Source organism: Silurus meridionalis, chromosome 14, assembly GCF_014805685.1.
Source record: "Silurus meridionalis isolate SWU-2019-XX chromosome 14, ASM1480568v1, whole genome shotgun sequence".
Taxonomy (NCBI): Eukaryota; Metazoa; Chordata; class Actinopteri; order Siluriformes; family Siluridae; genus Silurus; species Silurus meridionalis.
In genome coordinates, this window is record NC_060897.1 from 5,670,866 (window position 1) to 5,682,859 (window position 11,994).

The 11,994-nt window shown below is 36.5% G+C and overlaps 1 protein-coding gene across 1 annotated transcript in view; it reads right to left on the minus strand.

The window, feature by feature from the left end:
* Positions 1 to 8,632, minus strand: part of plcd3a (phospholipase C, delta 3a) — a 32,109-nt gene extending 23,477 nt beyond the window's left edge. Inside the window, exon 1 of the mRNA XM_046866033.1 lies at positions 8,063 to 8,632. Coding sequence (XP_046721989.1) covers positions 8,063 to 8,150 — 88 coding nt within the window. The 5' untranslated portion in view covers positions 8,151 to 8,632. The remainder of the gene's footprint in view (positions 1 to 8,062) is intronic.
* Between the last annotated feature and the right edge of the window lie 3,362 nt (positions 8,633 to 11,994).

Consider the following 11,994-nt stretch of genomic DNA (forward strand, 5'->3'; position numbering starts at 1 on the left):
ACAGCAATGCTGCAATGAGTCGTTCAAACATCACTGGAAGATGACGAGAGATCAGGAAGACCTTCAATGAGCTCGTCCCCCGAAAATGTTGATGTCATTCGGCAACTTGTGCATGATGATCGTCGGAGAACTATCCACATGATTTCACTTCTGCACCCACCCTACTCACCAGATTTGGTTCCTGCAGACTTCACCCTCTGCCCGAAGACGAAGATCCGGTTCAAAGGTCGCCGTTTTTACACCCCTGCGGAGATTCATCGCAAATCGCAGAAAACATCTTTCTTGTAAACAGAGCCAATTTCCAAACTTTGAAAAATCACCTCGTTGGTTTAAAGAAAGCCAGGGGTTTTCATGAAAATGTGAAAATCCTGCTACATAAAAATCCCTTGCTTATTAAGATTTTAACCCTCAGTGATTAGTTGCAGTCTGTGTGCAATCTGCAAAAAGGTTATATTTAGTTTAATAGTGCTTCAAGTAAGCTCCTTAATGCCACACTACTGACACATATTTTTCTCAGTCCAAACTTTAACTATATTTTTATAAGGAAGGCTAAAACTTTCCTACAGTACAATATTTAGTGCATAAGGATAAATTCGAGATCTAATAAATAAAAAAAATGTAAGAGAAAAAGAAAAGAAAAAGCTTCTTAATTCCTTTCTTGTGTTGCCAGCTCAACCAAAAGGGTTCAACTAAAAAGTGTTTGCACAAATTTGGGCTGCTTTGTAACAGTCTGTCTTTTCTGTCCCGTATTCCTGGACATACAAGAGACAACCGAAAGGACGGAGTAGAAATCATTGCCATCTGGTTATTTAGTGCAGATGTAGAAAGCAGCTCCTCAGGCAGTCTAAGCTGAAGGTCAGTGCATATAAACATGTCGAGACTCTTGAAGCTTGAGAGAGTAAAAGCAAGAACGAGGATAAAAGCTGTGACAGTGATAAACATTGTGTGTTAGCAAGAAAAAAAAGCCACAAAGAATGTTCAAGAAACTGCTGTTTTTAACCTAAAGACCCTGAATGCCTCCTGAAGGGACAGAACTCTCACTGTCCAATATTATAATCCAGAAATGGAAATCTAATTTCAAAACTAAAACATTACAAAACATTTATGCAATATGTGCTTTCAATAAATCCTTCAGTCAAACATATTTGTATATGAAGCAACTGCCCTCAGACTTCCAGTACTTATCAGTACAAATCAGGGAATTGTGAATTTCCTTGGTAATTTTTTTGGTAATTACACATTGTGTTACAGATATAGCTGATACACAGTTAAACATGGGTTCAGGGCTATTTCTTTTGAAATAGAGAAATTCAAATCGGATATACACACACATTCATCCCAGCACTGTTCAAAAAAGAGCTTGCAGTGTTTCAGAGAAAGTGGCCCCTCTCCATAACAACCACAGGATGGACGCAAACCGCTGATAACGTTTCCATGTCACGGTGTGTATAAAACATGCATGCACGTGTTTTTGTGTCGTGGTTAAGATGTTTTTACTTGGTAGGCTTTGTTAATGTTAGTTTGCCCCACTTAGGCAGTTTGGCTGAGTAATGGCAATGGAAAGAGCCACATTAAAAAGAGAAAGACAGAGAAAGAAAGAGAGAGAGAATACAAGAGAGAGAGAGAGAGAGAGAGAGAGAGAGAGAGAGAGAGAGAGAAATAGTTTGTGCTCTCAGGGCTTCACCAGAGCAACTGCCATATTCAGTGAAATCATGCGAGCAATACAGCGAAAAGGTTCCAGCAGGACTTGTAGACAAGATCTACATTCCTTTTTTAGTCTGTGGATGATACCTTCTCTCTCTCTCTCTCTCTCTCTCTCTCTCACACACACTTCATCCTTGAAATGCCTTAATTGCGTACAGAGACATTACGTCATAATTCTAAAAAGAGCAACACTTTAATGCCACTTGCTAAATGCACAACCATGGATTGCGCAATAATAACTAAGAGACTTTAAACACCCAGAAATTAATTTTAGTCTTGATCTAAATCTAATGATTAATGATTCTAATTAATAAAACTCTGTGAAGAGTGTATGTTCTGAATCTCTATTTTTTACAGAGAATCTATAAAATCCATGGATGGGAAAAAAAGGAATAAAAGCTCTATTGATATCAATCAATACGACGATCTCACATAAAATAAACATCAACATCAACCGGTGGATTTTATTTCACTTTATATTGAAAGTCTGTGCTGCAATCATAGAAGAGGTCAATAGCTTTTTTTCTTTTTATACATTCAGATTGTTCTCAGAATGCAAAACGTTTGTGCAACCTTCACCATATTAAACTTTTCGAAGAGGAGAATGGGAACGGTTAAAAGTCTGGATTATTCTGGAAAGCTGAATCAAGACAAGAAAGGACATAGTGTGTTAGTATGTTTTATAGGGCGCAGTAAAATATTTATTTCATGGGATTTACAGTCGGAGCCAAACACACTGCAAGTCTAAGATTCCAGAAACAATGGCATGGCAACTGCAGTTTCCTCCTGTTCAGATGGCCAGAGACGATAAACAGGACAATAGAACCATAACGTAATATAATTGTATTGAATTTGTGGTTAGGAATTTTGTGCTTTTTAAAGCAGCCTAATCGTACCATCAGCATGGTCAGTTACTCAGTTAAAAATCCAATTTAATATACTAATATACTCATTATTATTATTCTCATATATCTCAAGACAGAGGATGATGTTGCTCTTTTGACAATGGATAAGAACCTTATCTTCTTTGGAAAGTTCAAATTCATGATATGGCATTATTCTCTTCAACCAATCGAAAAAAAAACACTATAAATAACTGGCCAGAATCGATGACCGTTGATTAAAGATGGATCATTTCCTGGCATTCTAAAATTATGATGTTAACTGTCAATTTTCTTCATCATCATGTGGATTATGTACTTCCAGGACGTCATTATCCTGTAAAGCAAACCAGCAAATTAAATCTAAAAACAGTTCGAAAACAGCTGGGAACACCTGCAGAAATGTGGGGTAATTCCTACTTTGTTTTATAAATAGTTATAAAAACACCAAATGTTACAATTAAACTGAGACACTGAGATCATTTCATAAATTGTGTGCACACTATGTGCTACTCAGTTTATAATCCGTTCCCAAGCACCCGGGTTTTACAAAGCATATTAAAAATGTATCAAATTCCTTAATCCTATAACACAAAACTGCATTACACAAGATTGTACTATTGGATTAGGATTAGGACAAATATTTTAGATTGTTTGAGGATGCATATTACTTTTTTCTCAAAAGAATTGGGAAAAAAAATACACAAGTGTTAGATAATTGCAGATCATTCAGGATTCAGGTTTAACATCTAACATCTAAATGGCATCTTAACAGTATGCCATTTTCCATGTTCCCTCGCTAGCCTTTCTTTCTTTTTTTCTTTCTCGAACTTAAATAATATATTAAAAAAATCTTTTTAATCTGTTTATATGGAGCTGTTATCGAAAATTAACAATAGCTTCTGAATAATATGATCAGAGAATGCAAGAATGATGTGGTATAGTTCATATTATCTTATCTTCTACATTTAGAAATCTTACATTTTAGGCACTTTTCATCTTTTCCTGAGTGAACAATATAAATGTTTTACAATATATATATTGTACATTGTTATTCATATTCAAAATGTTCAGGGGTGAGTGTGAATATAAAATGAGGTTCTTTTCTGTACTGTATCTCACTTGTCTGGGTGGCTCATTCAAAATATTGAAATGACCCGAGTACTGTTTCTGCTTCTGAGGTTGCCAGGTTTTTCCTGAATAGAACTCTTGTCGCATCATTTTCGCCACTGTAATCACAAACCATGCCCCGGTTAGCGGGATTAGCAATGTAATACATTTTTGTTAAATGCAAGAAATTTTTAATTCAAATTAGGAAAACCCATTTGATGAAAATGATCGTGAAAATGGTGATCATAAAAATGTGCTAATTGCAAATAACAGTGAGCGTAGTCATTAATGATTTCCTGGTTCAGTTTGAAACTCATTGTTATGAATAATTAATTGCTCTGATGTGATATATGTAAGTGCCATGACTTAAAATAGATGTTACATTGAAAGCTTGCAGGCAGGATTTCCTATTCCCAATGGTTGAACTATATGTTTGAATAATGCATTCTAGGAATAAAAAGGCATGACATTGATGAATAAAACCACAACAAAATGCATTCCATTCCAAGTACCGAAGCTGAGAGATACTACATGCTATTACATATACACCGAATGCTTGTCTTAACAGACTTTTTGGAGATAATGGTGAAAGGCTGAAGAGCTCTAAAAGCATGGCATGACATGTAGGGAGGACACAAGACATCCATGCACATAAAAAGGGAGTGAGAAATAGAAGGTCAAACAGCTGAGAAATGTGGGAGTAAACGAGCTGTGAGGTGGAATAAGAGATGAGCGAAAGAAAGAGGATTTGAAAAGTCCTAAGGGTCACACATATGACCACACACACACAAATTCAGAGAGAAACAATAGCTGACCAAAGCCACAGCCCACACAGACACTGGACTGACGAAAAGAAGTCAAAAATAAAAGCTTATACTAGTCTTAATTTAATCAGTCTGGGAGAGGCAGCAAGTGGGTCAGTGGATTTACGTTACACTCCAGATGTTTCTCAGTGCAATCCCAAACTGCCTTTGGTCATATGTGCAAAACTGTCATGGATGGATCCTAAACCTTCAGCTCAGATCTATCCTTCATCAGTGCTCTCTGCCTCCAAGATAAGGATATATAATGGTGCATGTCGTTTTTTTTATACTATGTCACAGTAGTATACTGTAAAAATATTTCACAGCTTTATTTCTACATTTATACAATCTTTTACCAGGTTCCCTGGTGGTCTAGTGGTTAGGATGCTCTTTGCAAACTCTTTGCAATTTTTCTCTAAGAAACTCCTTTCTGATATTGCGCCACTACTTTTTGCCACAGTATGGGGGGAATTGGTGATCCTCTGCCCATCTTGACTTCTGAGAGACACTGCCACTCTGAGAGGCTCTTTTTATACGCAACCATGTTGCCAATCGACCTAATAAGTTGCAAATTGGTTCTCCTGCTGTTCCTTACATGTACATTTAACTTTTCCGGCCTCTAATTGCTACCTGTCCCAACTTTTTTGGAATGTATAGCTGTTATGAAATCCAAAATGAGCCAATATTTGGCATGAAAATTCAAAATGTCTCACTTTCAACATTTGATATGTTATCATTATTCTATTGTGAATAAAATATAAGTTCATGAGATTTGTAAATTAATGCATTCCTTTTTTATTCACAATTTGTACAGTGTCCTAACTTTTTTGGAATCGGGATTGTAATTTATTAATTGTTGAAGTGTACTGTTTATTGATGGCAGCATAAATGCAGAACTGTTCATGCAAAATGTGGTGGTAAGCCATTGTAGCAGACTGTTGCTATTAATTACAGTCCAATTACATCCTCATGCCTCCATTCCTCAACTATTGAGGAATATCGCTACTGAATAAAGGCAGAAAAGACCTTCACCGGAGATCAAAACAAACTTTCTGAAATCTCTGAAGGTCTGAATGCTCATAGCTAGTTCTTGTCCTGTATGAACTTGACTAAAAACGTTTATTCTTGAAGCTAAAGCTTCTGAACACTACACTGTTAAGATGATATTATGTATATACAGAAATGCTGCTCTTGTGCATATGTATAAGTCTTTTTTCCTTCTCATTTAGACAAAGAGGGAAAAGCAAATGCCTTGGTGAGGCTCAACAAAACTTCAGTTCCACAAAAGCAAGTCATACGTGATGAACATGCTTAATAATAAATGATCAGTAGGTTCCTGAACATATTGTGACATTTGTTTTTCTCACTCAGGAAATTAACAGAAGAAATAACACTCTGGCGAGCAAACGAAACAGGAGAACATTTTGGCTTTCCACATCATGTCAGCAATTTTGCAAGACTTCCCTGTTTCTGCATGCAGTCACGCTACCTGTCATCTGCAGCATTACAGTAACATAAAATCCAGAGTAGTGCTGCACCATTAATCCTATCACAATCACGATGAGGTGAAGATGCAGAGCAGACAGACACCAAACTGGTAGCCAAAAAAAACCCCACAAAGAAATGAAGTCTAGAACTTTTATGGTAGGTTTATTTTACCAGAGAGAGAAAAATATATAATTGTTTTTTTATATATTTTTTTATTTGTATTTGTTTGAGTGAAATGTGTATTTGATCCTGTACCAACCAGCAATAATTCCGACTCCCACAGACCCAAATTAATCCTGTCCCTTTAAGAAAGAACTCCTAATATCAACTCATTATTGTATAAAAGACACCTGTCACAGAGTCAACCTCTTCTATTCAAACCTCTCCACCACCATGGGCGACACCAAACAGCTGTCGAAGGACGTCAGGGACAATAAAACCGTTTGGTTCCAGCTGTTAGTGACTCTCAAAAGTACAGACATTAATAACACTATACATTAAGCTTGGACTATACAAGAAAAAAAAAACAGACTATACGAGACATTACAGAAAATCGACCTCTATTTGACCTCAATAATCACAGCATGACAATTTTACCAAATCGTGCAACCCTAATTACAAAATCTAACAAATCAGAGTAGTGAGCAGCACAGTCTCTGCATTACAGTGTTATAAAAACCTGCTCATAATACCAGGTGCAGAGTAGGTCCAGTTAAACACATTAACATACACCTATAAGCGTCCAACTAATAAGGGTCCCAGTTCAAGCAAACATTTTGCATGGATGTCACACAAGACCTTCCCTTTGAGTTCACACTACTGGGTATTAGTGGTGTTTCGGTGGTTAAGGTCATCAGCATTACCAAGCTTTTTTGAGCAGCTTGTCTCAGCAGCATGAGGATTTACATAAAGAGAACCACTTTAAATATACATATTAAAAACATCTCATCTGTGTTATTCCCAGAACTGATTATATTCTAATTATATACACAGCAAATCTCGACTATAATGACTATTAACTTTTTCCGACAAAAAGTGCAATTTAGGTTTAAAAGGCAACGACTAAAACAAATCAAAACATAAATCCATTTTTCAGTGCTGTTTATCCTACACAGGGTCACAAGGAAGCCTGAAGCCTATCCCAGGACACAACTATTCTTCCGCACAAAGCAGAAGAAATGCTGAAAAAGTACCAACTCCCAATCTCTCTCTTACACACACACACACATACAGACACACACACAACACACCTGGATAAGACAATATGCTTACAGTTCATGAGGAGAAAACCAGTGTACCCAGAGAAAACCTCTGAAACAGTGGGAGAACATGGAAACTCCAGCATGGGGGGTGCAGATGGGATTCGAAGCCCCAATCACAGGTATCGTGAAGATGTATGATAATAAATCAAGTATATTCTGTGATCATGAACACACGATGGCTTGGAAGTTATGGGAAAATGCCAAACAACTGCATGTGTACAGTAAAAAATCCCATTTTGAATCAGTCTTATAAACTCCGAAACACAGAAACTCTATGTATAAAGGATGGAGGTGAGATTCGACCCCCTATAGTAGAGGTCCAGGGTAAATTAATAACCACTAAAACCATTATATTACAATACTTCCCAATTTTTTTGTGCAAAAATACATAAAATTCCTCCCTCCTGACAGTTGACGAATTGACAACATAACTTCCTTAATTCTGTACCTAATAAGTCACATACTAATTGGAAAACAAATCGAAATCGTATCACATGGTATCGAAGCAGGTAGTATCGAGGCGTTTGGTATCGTATTGGAGCAGGTTCGTTGCTATGGATAAATATCCAAACTTGGGGTTTACTATGAGGACATACACGTACAAAGTGAAGTAAAGTGGCGTAGTAAACAAGAAGAGTGCCGTAGAAAATGTATTCTTAAAATTATTCATAGTGTAAACATTCTAATTATTGTAAATATTATTGTACACAGCAAAGTATTAACTGCGGAAGATAGGAGCGTAGTCATGGCGACCGGATCTGCCGTAAAGTCGTGTTTACTGTCGTTGATTTCTTAGAAAATTTTTATTCCTTACCTAGTCTTCTCAGGGGGTCAGAGCTCCTCGGCTCGCAGGCTTTGGGCTGTTCGTTCTGCAACCCCGTCCCTTTCTTTCTTCTCAGCATGGTTTTCTCTTATATTTTCTCTCTTCCTTCGGTCGTGTCTTCAACAGTTTACTGTCAACTGAAACTCACCGTATTCCCAAAGTACAACATGCGCTGCAAATCACTGCGCCCAGTTTGAGGTTGCCAGATTGAATAAACTCCCCAAGGAACTCCTTAAGTCCTCCGTGGATTTTCACTAAAATTCAGTCTCGAAAAAAAGAAAAATCTTTGTACTACCTGTTAAAATTAGGACGTATGCTAAAAGCGGGTAAAATCTATAACCTGGAGATGAGATTTATATATTTATATATAAAGGCTGGAATGTAGGATACGAACTCCTCACTATACTATCACATCGATTGCAAACTCCCCTAAATTATATAAAATAAAAATAAGTAATATAATATAGTAGACACACTCCTTATAAACTCCTCCATATACTGCTGTGTACCTACAGAAACTCCCAGCTCCAGTTTCTAACAGAGCACCGAAACCTGAGCTCTGTGTAAGGGTTGCCATATTGAGTGTTAATCCGCTAACAGGTTCCCCAGGCACACACACACACACACACACACACACACACACACACACACACACACACACACACACATTTCAGTGAGAATCAGGTCATGGTCAAAAGAGGGGTCCTGAAGGTCTGAGAGTATTTTGCCTCCTGCTGTGTCACAAATAATGCTTGTCCAAAAAAGTAAACAAAATGATATTAAAACTATATAAATAAAGATCTTAGTTACAAAACACTCAATAATGCAAAATTATATATCATTCATACGTATAATAAGCATCATCAGCATCATCATCTTCTTCATAAATTGTATGGGTGTGCATTAATTTGTATTAATTAACATATTTATGTGACAATACTATTTTTATTAGGTATATTCATTTCAGTGCTTATTCCTTCCTTCCTTCATATATTTATGTTTGTATTTCTGACAGCACAACTCCTAAGATCAGGTTATTGTCTGTATGTGTGGAGGATTTCTTCAGGGTTTTATGGTTTTCTCCCACCTCCCAAAAAAACATGCTAATAATTAGTCCTGCTACTACAAATGTGCCCAGGGTATGAGTGTATGAGAGAATCGAGACCTGTGATGAACCAAACTTGCATTCAGGATTCTTTCCAGTCACGTGACTACTGTCTTCTTAAATCTATCCAATCTGGCAACCCAATCCCATAAAAGAACCTCCATCTGAGTGATGAAAATCACAGCAGTGTGTCTGAGAGTTTAAACTGTAAGGCTGCCAGCTTGAATCTTTATTTTCCTTCTGCCCAGTTGTAATTGTGTTAAATTTAATCTAAAAGCACAAGGCCTGTTTGCTTATTTTTTCCAACACCTAGTTTAAAAAGAGGTAATGTAATCTGGCAACCCTTTAAAATTATGTTTATAATCATATAATAATGAAAATAGTGGATATTTAATGATAATAAGAAAATATCATATATGAGGATTTCATTTGATGCCAATTGGTTAGCAAAGCACACGGGATTGTAGACAGGGGAAAAAAATAATCACATTATATAAAATTGCATGTGTTTTTTTATTATTATAATTAATAAAAAAAAAACAGTCATGTTTCCTTGCGCGCCTCCTGCTGGCGTCTTGAAGAATCACAACCCGTAAAGGTAATGAATTCAGATTACATTTGGTATAAGATTTTTACATCTGTAGTTGCATTTATGGTATTTAGCCATTTTAATCCAGAACGACTTACATTTATCACGACTTTATTTATCTTAATTATACAATTGAGCAGCGATAGGGTTAAGGGCCTTGCTCAGGGGCCCAGAAGTGTCTGGGATTCGAAATCATGACCTTCAGAAATCTAATGCCTTAACCACTAAGTGACCACCTCCCACCCAAGATGAATTATTATGTTTTACTGTGTGTACTAAAGTGTAAGAAACTGAGAAAAGTGGATTTTTTCAATGATTTTAGTGCTGGAAAAGTTTCTCTCAGTTGCTTTGGCACGCAGAATTATATCATTTTATCACATAGAAATCAAGAATGTATGCGAAACCGTCAAACAATTAAATAGATTTCCTTTTGCAAAAGAAATGTTGGTCATTATGTCACTATTAAAAGGACATACATGACATTTATGTCTACATTTGCTTTATTTTACAATTAAGCAATTTTGCATTTGCATAGAATACTTACATACAATGATATAACATTTAATGATAGGTTCCCTTTTGAGTCTGGTTCCTTTAAAGGTTTCTTCCTCATGCCATCTCAGGGAGTTTTTCTTTCCAACAGTTGCCACTGGTTTACTCATTAGGGACAAACTTATAATTATATGGAACAAACTTAGCTGTCATGCATAGCTAAATGTAGCTACTTTAAATATATTATTGTATAATTTAAATATATTATATTCTTGGTTATTAAACAATTTTTTAAGTGCGTGTGTGTATACATATATGTATTAGGGCTCTCAGTGGATTGAAATATTTAAACGTGATTAATTGCATAATTGTCACCTGTTAACTTTAGATTAATTGCAACTTATTCACACATTTTCATCTGTTCTAAATGTACTTTAAATTAATACTTTCAAGTTTTTAATACTCTAATCAACATGGGCATGGGCAAATATGGATGCTTTATGCAAATGTGTGTTTATTATTAGAGAAACCAACTAATTGTACTGAGACTCATTTGAGAGAACAGAACGGTGAGAAGAGACAGCAGGCATTTTAAAAACGGGTTGTTTCCCCTTCCTCGTTACACAGTGGACTGGTGTGAGGAGTTTACATTTTTTCATCTTTCAGATAATGCTGCGGGTCAGTCGGCCGCCAGGGGGCGACATATACTCACTCGGGGTTTAAACAGTATTAAAAGAGATTCTACAGGTTAAAAGATGAACCTACAAAGAGAACATCACCTTCTCAGGAGTTCAAGCAGTGGCGAACAAAGCATTCTTTACACAATGAACGCTCAAGGCAGGGGTGAACCTTCCGAGGAATCTCACTGTCAACCAAGATTACAGAAGAAGTAGCACAGGTGGCGGCCTTCAAAAAAAAAAATACTCCTCAAAGCTTTACCACAAACATAGATGGAAGAAGAAGGTGGCACTGGATGAGCATCAGAGTGAGGGCACCATATGCATCCGTACCAAGGGCAGCCAAAGGCACCATACAACAACACCCAGTACATCATGGAAGAACACGAGTCAGAGGAACCTGACCTTAAGACTATCTCCAAGGATAAAATGTTTTGTTACAAAGACAGATGATGAGACCAGGGGTGGAAGCAGAGATTATGTTGGAAGATTGAGCAATCAGGAATTCCTCCAGCAAGGCTTTTTAGAAACGTATGAGGAGTACTACTTGAAGAGAATCCACAACACGAGCAAACAGAAGCGAATACAGGAATGCTTGGAGCTGGAGAGGTACAAGTCCCATCTTGAGGAGGAAAAAGATGACTGAGCGAAAAACACAAAGAACTGTGTTGGTAGAAGGTCTTTAAATGCTCTTTTGTACACACAAACAAAATGTAATTTCATTCCCATAGCTGCAAAACTGAAATAAATGTTTCTGCTTTGGTAATGCTTTAACAGTGGTTTAACTTCAGCATTTTATACTATTAAAGCACTCAGCAGGGAATGAATCCCAAAATTAACTATTTTAAATATTCATTAGTCAACTTTGGGCTCATTTAATTCTTTGCTGCTGTAACAGAGAAATTTTCCCAATGTGGGACCAATAAAGATATATCTTAGACATATCTTTTTTACATCACTAGCTTTTGTTAACAAATTAGGTCAACATTAAAATATATTTGAAGTAACTTACTAATTTATATACGTGTAAAACTCCACAAATATTGCTGAGTATAATTAA